Source organism: Lynx canadensis, chromosome A1 (assembly GCF_007474595.2).
Source record: "Lynx canadensis isolate LIC74 chromosome A1, mLynCan4.pri.v2, whole genome shotgun sequence".
Taxonomy (NCBI): Eukaryota; Metazoa; Chordata; class Mammalia; order Carnivora; family Felidae; genus Lynx; species Lynx canadensis.
Window position 1 is genome coordinate 73704015 of NC_044303.2, and position 13941 is coordinate 73717955.

General features: G+C 41.0%; 1 protein-coding gene across 2 annotated transcripts in view; it reads left to right on the forward strand.

The window, feature by feature from the left end:
* Positions 1 to 13941, forward strand: part of LOC115512585 (basic immunoglobulin-like variable motif-containing protein) — a 78171-nt gene that overhangs the window by 60456 nt on the left and 3774 nt on the right. For both annotated transcript variants that reach the window (XM_030313780.1, XM_030313756.1), the window contains 6 exons: positions 354 to 1454; positions 4885 to 5132; positions 8266 to 8385; positions 8553 to 8766; positions 9536 to 9680; positions 13671 to 13871. In XM_030313780.1, the coding sequence (XP_030169640.1) occupies positions 354 to 1454; positions 4885 to 5132; positions 8266 to 8385; positions 8553 to 8766; positions 9536 to 9680; positions 13671 to 13871 (2029 nt within the window). The remainder of the gene's footprint in view (positions 1 to 353; positions 1455 to 4884; positions 5133 to 8265; positions 8386 to 8552; positions 8767 to 9535; positions 9681 to 13670; positions 13872 to 13941) is intronic.

The following is a 13941-nucleotide window of genomic DNA, read 5'->3' on the forward strand; positions in this document are numbered from 1 at the left end:
AGACTCTACTTGTGCAGTAATAAATGTATGTAGTTGTTAATGGATTACCTACTATTGTACCAACCCTCTTTATTTTTATTCTTGTAATTTATTGCTTTAACATTTAATTCCAGTATAATTAACATACAATGTTATATTCATTTCAGGTGTATGTTATAGCGATCCAGCAGTTCTATACGTTATTCAGTGTTCATGTACCAGCCCACTTTAAAATTAATAAATTAACTCAGTGCTGATTAAATGAAAAATTGTAACTTCATTTATGAGAAGCAGCGTTGTTTTATTCATCATACTAGAGGTATAGTGTCTTACTGTAAAACTACGTAATGAGAAATATTTTAATTCTTCCTCAGGTATTCAAGCTAAGAAAGCTGCAGGGGTGGATTCAGAGGCTCTTCCTTCTTCCAGTGAAATGCAGAGCAAGTCTTTTGACGTGAAGTCCTCTCCATGTGGAAAACTAAAGCCACAGGAAGAGCCTGCCACCACCCCTCCTCCTCCAAGAACATCCCTGGCTGTGCAAGCTGCCGTGCTGGGGGGCAGCTCGGAGGAGGAGTGGGAGAGCAAGGGCCGAAGGCAGTCTGACGGGGAGAACGTACCCGTGTCACCGCTCACTCTCTTAGCTATTCAGAAGGCTCTTGACGACGACGATGAAGACATGGAAATGCGCGCAGGAAACGATGTGCAGACGGGAGCGTCAGGAGTGAAAAAGCCGCCCGAGGAGGGTTCTGATGAGGAAACTGATGAAGGCCTTAAGAAAGTTAATGGAAAAGGAGTGCTGTTGCCAGCAGGACCCCACCTGGCCTGTGTGAACTCTGCACAGGAGTCCGACACCAGCCTTGACAGTAGCCAGAGGCCGGCAGACTCGGCTCATGTGTCACAGCCCGTCAGCGAATCTCGTGTTCCAGAAGAAGAAATGTCACCGAGGTTCACTGTGGCGAACACAGCCTTTCAGACAAGTGATGAGTCCGCAGTTAAGGGTAGAAAAGATCCAGTTCCTTCAGAAAGCACAGTGAAGAGACACAGCGATGCACCCGGACTCCAGAGTGGAGGAGAAGGGACTCCAACACCTCCGACAAGTTCGAGTTCTGGATTGAGGGATGAAACGTATGCCAAAGTGTCTGAGCTGCAACCAGACCTTTGTCCATCGGGCAGAAAATATGTTTCCTCTGTTCTTTCAAGTGAGGATGAAGCAGAATGTGAAAAAAGTCCTCTTTCTAAAATCACTGGCACTGTCATTTTGAACGAAACGAGTAATACACAAATTGTCCCTTCAGAGGCAAAAAGGAACTTGGAAGATGCGGGATTGTTTGATGCTAAAGAGAATGAGAATTTCCTGAAAACCGTCCAAGAATCTGCAGCCAAGAACCCAGTGGAATCTGCAGACCAGGACTTCATTTCAGTTCCAAAGTCCATGGAGCCCATGGAAATCGACTCTGAAGAAAGTGAATCTGATGGTAGGTGCTTGTGCTGTTTCAGAGATTTGGAACTGTTTCTCATCTGCAGGAGCCGAGGGATACTTTAGTGTAGTCTCGCTCCCGCTTTGTTCTGGTGATGAACTAGGGACCCAGAAAGGTGAAATGACTTTGCCAAGGACACAAAGTTGGTTCTTTCTGTTGTTGTTTTTAAAAGGAGGGAGTCCCCTGCTCACGCTCTGTCTCTCTCTCTCTGTCTTTCTCTCTCTCTCAAAAATAAATAAACATTAAAAAAAAATTAAAGGGACACCTGGGGTCCCAGTTGGTTAAGAGTTCGACTTCGGCTCAGGTCATGATCTTATGTTTCGTGGGTTCGAGCCCTGCATTGAGCTCTGTGCTGACAGCTGGGAGCCTGGAGCCTGCTTTGGATTCTGTGTCTTCTATTCTCTCTCTGCCCCATCCCCTTGTACTCTTGTCTGTCTGTCTGTCTCTCTCAAAAATAAATAAAAAACATTAAAAAATTAAAAAAATTAAAATATAAAAGGAGGGAGTACCTTAGTTGGAAAAGGTAAAGGTGAGTCTTTTAGTTTTTTATAACTTCTTGTTTTGAAATAATAACACACTTAATAAAATTGAAAGACATTACAAAACATCTTAGTTCCTTTACCCAGTACCTCAGTGGCTAGCATTTTACCACATTTGCTTTATCATATCTCTTTGTCTATATACATTTATATGTACATAGACTTCTATATGGCTATCCTCATTTTTTTAAAATGTTTATTTTTCAGAGAGAGAGAGAGAGAGAGAGCGCACAAGGAAGGGAGGGGCAGAGTGAGAGAGGGAGACACAGAATCTGAAGCAGGCTCCAGGCTCTGCACTGTCAGTGCACAGTCAGACATGGGGCTTGAACCCATGAATCATGAGATCATGACCTCAGTTGAAGTCGGACGCTTAACTGACTGAGTCACCCAGGTGCCCCATGTATGGCCGATCCTCATTATTCACAGGTTTTTATTTGTGAAGTTGCCTACTTACTAAAATTTATTTGTAACGCAGAATCAATACTTATCAGTAGTGTCTTTGTGGTCATTCCTGGACCTGAATAAAGTGGCTAAAAGTTAGAATTGCCATTCCGTTCCCAGTTGAGGTTGAACAAGATGTCACTGTGCCTTCTTATTTCAGCTGTCCTACAGAGGTGACCAGAGCGTGAATATGGAAGGGAGCAGGGAAGTGTAGACCAAAAGCTCTGGCTCAGGGTCTAGTTGGATGGGGTTTGAATCCCAGTTTTGGCACCTGTTAGTGGGGCAGCCTCAGGCAAGTCTCTTAACACTCCTAAACCTCATTTCCTCTTTTGTAAGAAAAAGAAAACAGAATTTACCAAGATAGGTTGTTATTAGGATTTGAGATTATAAATATATTTACTCTGTGAACAATGACTATTCATGGATTAGGAGTTTGCCGTGACTTTATCGAACATACTGCAATGAATAGCGAGAATTGACTCTACACACACACAAGGTCACTTTTTTCCTGGTGTCTGCTGAGTTTCATTCTAAAGATACTGTTTCTTCCTTGTAATTAGTATTTTATGGAAAGGAATTTTTGAGTCTGTGTAAATATGCTGTTTCTGAACAAACCTTTACCACCTGTTTTAGCATTCAATGATGATTTTTGCCTAAATGATTACTATCATGTTGCCAAATGGTAGGGTTTTTTTTTTGTTTTCTTTTTTTTTTTTTGAAAGAGAGAAAGAGTGCGTGAGTGTGCCAGCCAGGAAGGGGCAGAGAGAGCGAGAGAGAACCTTGAGCAGGCTCAATGGCCAGCTCAGAGCCTGCTGTGGGCTCGATCTTGCAACTGAGATCATGACCTGAGCTGAAATCAAGAGCTGGATGACCAACCGACTGAGCCACCCAAGGCTTCTTGCCAAATGATAGTGTTTTAGTTCATTGTTCCTTATGTATTTTTTGGTTTACATCCTTCTGTAAGGAAGATTTCCCCCCTTTCCCCATTTATTATTTTTTTATATCAATGTGGACCCAAGAATTCTTACTTTATTATGATTATTGCGATTTATGATGCTGTCGTACTTTATTTCTGGAATTGTCCCAGCTTTGGCCAGTGTGGGCCCCTTTAGGCTGGCTCCTGTGACTTTGGACAATTCCCCATTATATTTTGGGCATTTCTTTACTTTCTGGTCAAGACATTCCAGATTTCTTTTCTACTTATCCTGCCCTGTCCTGTCCCTGGGTCCAAGCAGTTCACCAAAGAGCCCTCGTCCTTGTAATGGAGCATGATGTTTGGAAACCAAGGTCTGGACACTGAGTGTGCTCACCATTACTGGGGTGTCGTTGCTTCAGGCCCTCTCAGGGACAAAGCCAGGAAATATATTTATGTATACACACACAAATGTGCACACACCCATCTATATTTATTTCTCTACAAATAAGTATGAATCACACATGTACAAATCTGTAAGTTCATACTGGTATCTGCAGTCCAATCCAATATTACAGATTTCATATTAGTTTCCACCTTTGTTCTAATTTCTTTTCCAAACAGTGAAAAACCTGACTCCTATTGTCCTTAATACATTAACTAATTGCTTGTTCTCTCTCAGTTTGTAACCATCTGATCCCATTGGTGTCCTCCTTGGTCCTGGCTGTCTTCTTGGCTCCAGTCCCCACTCTGGGATCTCCAGCCCACTCTGTCCTGATTGCATCCTGAAATCCAGCCTCCTCCACCTGAAGGGAAGGAAGGGAATCAATTTTTTTCACAGAAAAGACAAGACACAAGAGAGGAGGGAAGGCAAGTGTAAGAGAAGAGCTATTTCCCCTGAGTACTTATCCAGGATTCTTTCCGCTAAGTCACAGCTTCATTCTTTGCTATGTTCTAGTGAAGTAGCATGAAAACATATTTAGCAACCTACATGATTGTTTACATCTCTGATTATTCCCTTTTGTGAACTTTAAAACAATATTAGTTAACTGAGCATATTTGCATAAAGCTTATATGCAAATCTTTGAAAGCTTGGTTCCTAACTTCAAAGGCAGTGCCAGTTTACCTAATGGAAAAGGCTTATTGTGAAGTTACAGATATTTATTATTAAATATGTTTAATAGTAATATGTTATTGTTACATGTTTTCTATTAAATTCAAATCTTTTGAGAGTAAAACATTTTTTTATAAAATTTTTTTGCTTATTTATTTATTTTGAGAGAGAGAGATAGCACGAGCAGGGGAGGGGCAGAGAGAGAGAGGGAGAGAGAGAGAGAATCCCAAGCGGGGCTTGAATTCAAACTGTGAGATCATGATCTGAGCCGAAATCAAGAGTTGGACACTTAACCAACTGAACCACCCAGGTGTCCCACCGTGAAACATTTTTAAGGATACTTTGGAAAGCTCTTGATGATTTCAGGATAGTTTTAATGTTTCACTTATAAATAAAGTGATCTTGTTCATTTTGGTTCAGGAAGTTTCATTGAGGTCCAGAGTGTACCTAGTAGTGATGAACTTCAAGCTGAGTCACATGAAGCTTCCAGACCTCCCTCTGAACAAGATGAAGAGGAACCAGTAGGAACTGAGAAGGAAGAAGCGTCTGGTGACTCCGAGGGCCCCCTAAGACACAACTCTGGAAGTGAGGCCTTGGATATTGAGCCACGCGATGAAGCTGAAAAAGATGCAGACAGTTCACTCAATGAATGGCAAGATATTAATTTGGTAATAATATGACATTGAGTTTTAACTTATTGCTAAGAAAGAGCCAAGTTAAACAGCTTTTGAGCTTTAAGAAGTTACTGGATGAACATTTATTAGCTATTTGCATGCTTTTTTTTTTTTTCCTTAAATAAACTTATTTTTTCATAGTTCTGGGGATTGGGAAGTCTAAGATCAAGGTGCAGGCTATTGTTGGTTCCTGGTGAGAGCTCTTTTTCTGGCTTGTAGATGGCTGCCTTCTTGCCATGTCCTCACATGGTACGGGTGGAGTGGGGTGCGGGAGGGGGCTGGTAGAGGAGGGGAGGAAGAGGGTAGGGAGAGAGGGAAGGAGATATCTCTTTTTCTAAGGCTACAGTCCTGTCAGATTAGGGCTCCACCTTTATGACCTCATTTAACCTTAATTATCTCCTGAAGATGCTATCTCCAGATGCAGTCACATCTGGGGTTAGGGCTTTAACATGTGAAATTTGGGGGAACACAATTCAGTCCACAGCAAGAACCACATACAGTAGCACCTAAAAGCATAAAATACTGTGTGTGCAGCTTATAACATATATGAAAGATAACGTTCAAAACTGCAAACACTAATGGTAGAAATCAGGGAAGACCTAAATACATTTGTTTTGGATGGGAAGACTCAATATCATTAAGATTCCAGTTCTCCCCAAACTGATCCATAGATTAATGGAATTCCAGTAAAACCCAACAGAAATTTTTGTTGGATATTAACAAGCTGATTCTAAAATTTATGTGCAAAAGCAACGAAACTAGAGTACTCAAAACAATTTTGAAAAAGAAAAAATTGGAGGACTTATATTACTTGATATCAGGATTTACTATAAAGCTACAGTAATCAGGACAGTATTATATTGGCTAAGGGTAGATACATAGATCAGTAGAACAAAATAGAGTCCAGCAACAGAACCAAGTAACAATAATCAAGACAGTTTACTCTTGGCATAAAGGTAGACACATAGATCAACAGAACTTAATAGAAAGTACAGAAATAGATCTGTGCGTGTATGGACAACAGATTTTCAACAATGCTACAAAGGCAGTTGGATGGAGAAAGGATAGTCTTTTCAATGGTGCTAGAAAAATAAAAGAGCTTTGGTGCCTTGTATGATATACCAAAACCAACTAAAATATCACAAATTTTGAGGCAATGTGAAGTTGAGTCTTCTGACTTTGTTTTTTCAAAGTTGCTTCACTGTAATAAATCCTATGCATTTCCATATAAATTTTAGAATTAGCTTCTCAGTTTTGATGAGATTGCGTTGAATAGACAGATCGATTTAGGGAGAATTAGCATCTTAGCAACACTGTATCTTCTGATCAGTGAATACAGGATATATCTTGATTCACTTAGATCTTTTGCAGTTTTCTCAGCAGTGTTTTACAGTTTTCCTTGTATAACTCTTACATATCCTTTGTCAGATTCATCTCCAAGTATTTCATATTTTTGATGCTATAGAAATTGATTTTAGTTTTTACAGTTTATAGCTTTTAGTGTATTCACAGTTATGTAATCATCACAGTTTTAGAACCTGTGCATCACCCCAAAAAGAAGCCTTGTACTGATTAGCAGTCATACCCCATGTCTTCCCTCAGCTCCTGGGAACCACTCATTAGTGGTCCACTCATTGACTTTCTGTCTCTGTGGATTTGTCTTTTCTGGAAATTCCAGATAAATGGGAGCATACAACTTGTGCCTTTTGTTTCTGGCTCCATTCATTTAGCAGAATGTTTTCAAGGTCCATCCATGTTGTAGCATGTGTTAGTACTTCTTTTTTTTTTTTAATTAAAAAAAAAAATTTAAGTTTATTTATTTATTTTGGGAGAGAGAGGGAGTGTGCACGTGCACGAGTGAGCTGGGAGCGGCAGAGAGAGAGAGAGAGAGAGAGAGAGAGAGGGAGAGAGAGAGAGAGAATGAATCCCAAGCAGGCTCTGCATTGTCAGTGCAGAGCTGGATGCAGGGCTCTAACTCACAAACCGAGAGATCAGGACCTGAGCTGAAATCAAGAGTTGGACGTTTAACAGGCTGAGCCATCCAGATGCCCCAGGACTTTATTTATTTTTATTGCCAAATAGTATTCCACTGTATGGATACATGCCACATTTTATTCGTTCATCATTTGGTGGACATTTGGGTTGTTTATACTTTTTGGCTATTATGAAAAATGTTGTTATAAACTTCCATGTACAGGTTTTTGTGAGGATGTATGTCTTCATTTCTCTTTGGTCCACACCTAGGGGATAGAATTGCTGGGTCACAGGGTAACTGTGTTTAATCTTTTGAGGACCCATCAGACTGTTTTCTAAAGTGGCTACACCATTCCCACCAGCAGTGCACAAGGGTTCCCCAGTTATATCTGTCCTTTTGATTCTAGTCATCCTAGTGGATGGGAAGTGGTATCTTACCCAAGGGTTTTTTTAAATTCAATTTGTTTAAACTCAAAAACCCAAAACTCAACAGTTTACCCATTTCTCCCCCTCCCCAGCCTCCCCAGCAACCACCAATTTATTCTCTGTATCTACAACCTATTAAAATCTTTTTAATTAAAAAAATTTTTTTAGATTCCACCTGTAAGAAAGATCATATGGTAATTGTCTTTCTCTATTTTACTAGCATAATGCCCTCAAGGTCCATCCATGTTGTCACAAAAGGCAAGATTTCATTGTTTTTTTATGGCTGAATAGTATTTTCATTGTATGCATGTATAACAGTTTGCTTTCTTTCTTTTTTAAAAAGATTTTGCTTTTAAGTAATCTCTACACTCAACTTGGGGCTTGAACTCACAACCCTAAGACCAAGAATCCCATGCTCTATTGGCTGAGCCAGCCAGGCCCCCCTATACCACAGTTTCTTTATGCGCAGTTTCTATTTGCATACATCTTGTTCTTGCTGATGGCTCCTGTTTTGTGTAGGTTGCTGTCTGGGATGGCCTCCACTTCCGTGTGATTTAGTGAGGGAACTCTAAAGAAATTACAGACTTACTCAGAAATCCAAGTGGAAAACTTCATAAGGAAGAGAGCTTATTTGGTAATTTACTCAGACTAAATGCAAGCTTTTTTGTAAGACATGAGTTTAATTGGACTATTGATATAATTATCTACAGATGAAATTATTTTATAGGAGGAACTGGAAACTCTGGAGAGCAACCTGTTAGAACAACAGAATTCACTGAAAGCACAAAAACAGCAGCAAGAACGGATTGCTGCTACCGTGACAGGGCAGATGTTCCTGGAAAGCCAGGTAGGTGCACCAGCTCAAGCCTCCTTTAACAGTACATAGCGCTGCTTGTACTTAATCAGATTCCCCAAGGGAATGCAATAAGTGAAATGTTTACGCACTGCTCCCATTTCTGGTCACGGCCAGGTCCTGCATTCCACAGGGGTGATTGCGTGTCTGTAACTCCTCAGGAACTTCTTCGCCTGTTTGGCATTCCCTACATTGAGGCTCCCATGGAAGCAGAGGCTCAGTGCGCCATCCTGGATTTGACTGATCAAACTTCTGGAACAATCACTGATGATAGTGATATTTGGCTGTTTGGAGCACGGCATGTCTATAAAAACTTTTTTAATAAAAACAAGTTTGTAGAATATTACCAATATGTGGACTTTCACAACCAACTTGGTAAGACTTCAGAGTATGATTACTTTGAATTTGTATTATGAATTTTTTCCTGTCCAAGGAACTAATTTGATTTATTAATGGAAATGGTTGGTCTATACAAGTTTTCATGTAAGTGATCTTTTGCTTATATAGAGGAATAGGATTTTTAAATTAGAATTAAGAATTAAAACCCTAGTCATGTTTAGGCGTGTTCTGCATTTTTAATTACCTGACCTGCTTAGACTTTGGTTACCTGAGGTCTCCAGAGTAAACCAAAGGTGGTAGAGTTGGGGAGGCAGGGGGGAGTCACTCCTGCTGGAGTCGTGAGCTTCGTGGCCCTCTGTTGGCTTTTCTGGCAGTGATTCTTCCTTTTCCCATTTATTTAACAAATATATATCAATTCCTCTATGCCGGGTATTGTCCTTGGCAGTGGGGAAACAGCGGAGAATGAAAGTCTGATAGGAGAAACAGATGATAAGTGTAAACCATAATTCGACATAAGTACCATATAGAAAAATAAAGCTGTAGAAGAGGAGAGGGTGACTTACAGGCACAGGAAGTGTGTGTGCTGTCGTATACAGAGTTGTGCTAAGGAAAGACTACTGATAGGTAGCTTTTGGGCTAGGACCTAAAAAAAAAAGAGGTAGTGAGTGTTGTACATACCTTAGGGATGAGCGTGTCTGACAAAGGCCCTAGAGGCAGTTCAGTGTACAAAGGCCCTGAGGCAGAGGCTTGCTTGGTGTGTTCTAGTAAAAATGTTAAAAATATAAAATGATTTTTACTTTTATAGGATTAGACCGGAATAAATTAATAAATTTGGCCTATTTGCTTGGAAGTGATTATACAGAAGGAATACCAACTGTAGGTTGTGTTACAGCCATGGAAATTCTCAATGAATTCCCTGGACATGGCCTGGAACCTCTCCTAAAATTCTCGTAAGTTCTTTGTTAATTTCTTTAATTCAGATGTTTATGTAAATACCCAGTGTAACAAACAGAACTATTATTTACATCATGAACTGTTACAAATCACTGTTCGTTGGGAAAACAGAAGGAGGAATAGATTGGGTTACTAAACTTGTTTTCCCTTTTCTATAGTTCAATGAAATCAGAGACAATGTTTTTAGAGACACCAGACTTATCCTAGTTCAGGGGTACATAGCCAGGCCTATGGGATTTCATAGGCAAGTAGAAATTTCTGTTTCATTCATTCAGATATTTATTTAGTAGGGACTGTGTGTCAGACAGCCTGCGAGACTGGGGTAGGAGTGATAACTGCGCTCTCACGGAGCCCTCTCGGAGCTCTCACGGGTAGGAGTCTCCACTGCGCTCTCACGGAGCCCCATGCTCTTGGGGAAGAAGAGAAACAAACATGTACCTGTACTTGTGTGTGTCAGGTGTTCTGAACAGTCAGGCAGAGAAGGCATGGAAATAGGATGCTGAGAACTTTGTATTGGGCCCTGCTGTCCTTCTTGCTGAGTGTACTCAGGTGCGTCCCCTGGTGGGGCTGCCTTCCAGCCAGAGCCCAGGTTGTGTTGTCCTTCGGGTACTGAGATGGTAGTTAGGACGATGTCTGTGAAAGTCCTTCTTTCTTTCAGGTTAGTCATTGATCGCATTTAAAAAAAATTGGAATATAAGTCATATACCATAAATTTCACAGTTCAGTGGCTTGTAGTTTATTTGTGAGGTTGTGATGGTATTTTGTAACCACCACCTTGTCATGAAACACTGTTTGGTAGTAGTTGACTTAATGATTCTTTAGAGTTCTTTCCAGATGTGCCTCCTGTGTCTGAAAAATGCTCAGATGTTCGTCTCTAAAGGATCAGTGATTAAAATTAAAACTTAAATACAGAAATGGTTTTAATATTCGCTGTACTCCAGCTGTAGCATACATATCAATGTATGTATTTTATGCTCTCTTTATCTTTGTCTTCATAATTTGCATATTATTGAGGAAATAATATACTGGAAGTCACTTACTAGGTAGCTTGTAGGTCATGGTATATCAGTAACTTGAAAAACTGCAAATAACTTTATTATACAAATAATAGAAAAATTATGACATGAATTAAAGCAATGGTTACAGTTAATATTTTGATTTATATAATTTTAGACTTTTCTATGCACAGTATACTCTATTCATTGTATATATACAAACATACATACATGTGTACTCATATAAGTGTGTATTATTTCTTTTTATAAGAATGGGATGATTTCATCTACTTTTTACAATGTATAGGTTATTATCAGGGTCTTTTTTAAATTTTTAGTTTTTAGTTTTTTTAATAAACATTTTTTGGGAGAGAGAGAGAGCACGAGCAGGGGAGAGGGGCAGAGGGAGAGAGAGAATCTTAAGCAGGCTCCATGCCCAGTGCAGAACCTGATGCGGGTCTCAATTTCACTACCATGAGATCATTACCTGAGTGGAAATCAAGACTTGGACGTTTAACTGATTGAGCCACATGGGTGCCCCAAGTATCAGTTTTTAATGACTCTGTGGTAGTCTTGATGTATCGTGATTAATTAATTTAATCCAAAGCTGGTTGTTATTTTTATTTTTTTTAAGTCTAAACAAACATGATTTGAGTGTCTTTATAGACATATATTTGGGTTCTTACCTAGTTATTTTAGGATAAGTAAAAATGGTATTTAGGTTTTCAATTTGATATCCCAATTTTTTTTTGTTGGTGAAAATTTGAATTTGTGATACAGTGAATGCCTATTTATGCCATTTTTTCTCTCTCAGTAAATTTTGCTTGTTTGTTGTCAGTTGAATGGTGTACATTTTCAGAGTCCACTTTAGCCATTTCTGGTTTGCTTGTCTAGCTGGTCGATGGCAGAGAGGAGCAGCCTTCGCTGTGCCTGGCTGGGCAGCGTTAAGGCCAATGTGGAGTTAAAGAGCAGGAAGAGAAGCTGAAGAGCAGTAAAATTGAGGACGTTGCCTTGCTTTCATTTCTGCGTTCCGTTTCCCCCAAGCGGGCCCTGGCCAGTCACCCTCCACCCCTGTAAGGTGGAGCTGCTCTGGGCTCGCCTGCGAGTTCAGCCCAGCTATGCATGGTTTGGCCAACCACGAAAGAGGGGCTCTAATTTTGAATTGGCTACCAACATTTAAACTGGGGGATATTTCACAGAACATTTTGGATGCTTGGGGGAAAATGAGGTCTGAAAACACTGGGCCCAAAGAGCCCCGAAAGAGCAGGGCCAGAGAACAGCAGTCCACCCCGCTGACCTGGCCCGGGCCCAGACCCTTCAGTCTTACCACAGTCGCTTCCGCCAGCAGGGCTGATTGGCCGACTGTCTTGCATCTTTATGTGAGTGCCTGGCCCTCTTGCTTTCAGGAAGGGTGATTGTTTCTTGTGGGGAGTGCTCAGCATGTTGTGCTGCTCCTCCTAGCGGACAATCCGAATTACTTATCTCAAAGGTGAAAATTCAAAAGAGTGGGGAAGAATTACAGGTATTCCCTTAGTGCATTCTTGGAAACAGTATTCTTTTTTCCTTTTTCCTTTTGGCCCTGCAGCGAAGACTGCAGTTAGTCTTTTGTAACACTAGATGGCGCTCCTGCATCGGTGAGGTGGGGCTGGCTGAGAGCAAACCTGAGTTAGTTTCTGATACTAGTAAGCATGTTAAGCATGAGATAGAGGTTTTGTTTTTTTAAATTCCATTGAGTGTATAGATTGGTGAGGGTTATCTTTATGTTTTTATTTTAACTTTATGCCATTCGTGTTTCCTAATTGTATAAATTTTTCTGGTTATCTCTTGCTGTATTATAAAATACGTTAAACCTCAGCGGCTTCAGACAGCAGCAGCCATTGATTTTGCCCATGAATCTGCAGTTTGGTGAGGCTGTGTGGACGTGTCTTGTTGGGTTCCATGTGTGTCGGGGGGCCGCTCCGCTGGGCTAGAGGATCCACTGGAGTTGGAGCCACAGATCTGGCCAGTGGTGCTGACTGTCAGCGGGGAGCCCAGCCAGAATGGTGGACCCTGTCCGTCTGGACCTCCTCACTAGCGGGCGCTTCCTCACAGCATGTCGGCTGCTTCCAAGGCAGATATTCTCAGGGCCGGGATGTGGAAACTGCAGCCCCTGAAGACCTGGCCCAGCATCACTCCTTGGTCACAGAGCCCACCCGGCTCGAGGGAAGGGATGCCAAGCCACTTCTGGATGGCAGGAGAGTCACGGAACGTGTGGCTCTCTTGAACCTGCCATGGTGATTTATGGTCACAATGGAAAAACTGAGGAAGGAATAAAATATGAAGAAGAAAATGAACAGCTCTGTCCTTGCTTAGAACATTGCCTAGCCCGCAGTAAAATAATAGTTGTTGCTGTTTTTCTTATTTTAAATTGGCTTGCTTATGTTTTCTCTTTCTCACATATATGCATTTTCCCCAAAATTGATGTTAGACTTTATATAGACTCATGTTCTGCATTTTTAAAAATTTAACATGTTCTTGGCATTTTTACATATTCTTAAATATTTTTGGGTCTGTTACTATAGTTGGTTTGAGGTAAATGATACAGTTTACTTCATTTTACTGCAAGAAAGAGACCCACAGAAGCTGTGGGCTCTGGAGGGAGATCCTCAGGTTCTGACCCTCCCAGTCCCAGCTGTGAAATCTTGAGCAGGTAGTGACTTCTGCTGGCATTCAGCTCTTCATCTGTGATGTGAGGACAGTGGTCGGACTGTGGTCGTGTGATATACGGCGTGTAGAAGAGCTAACACGGTGCCAGGCATGGTAGGCTTTCAGTCAGTGTTTGCCATCGTTACATGTTGTGGTGAAGAACATTAAAAATGATGAAGTTGTTCTCTGTGGGTCATAGAATTTGTTCTGGAGTCGGGACTTGACGTTGCGTCTTCTATCTAAGTATAGGCCTGTATCTGCAGCGTTTCCACTATAATGTCGTGGTCTGTCTCCTTTGCCTTCTAGAGAGTGGTGGCATGAAGCTCAAAAAAGTAAGAAGATAAGACCTGACCCTTATGACACCAAAGTGAAAAAAAAATTACGCAAGCTGCAACTCACACCTGGCTTTCCCAACCCAGCTGTGGCAGACGCTTACCTCAAACCTGTGGTGGATGACTCCAGGGGGTCATTTCTGTGGGGGAAGCCAGATCTCGACAAAATTAGAGAATATCCTTTTACTTCTTAAAACGTAAAGGAACGCTGAGCCAAGTATGTGTTTCCGTTTGCAACTGAGGGA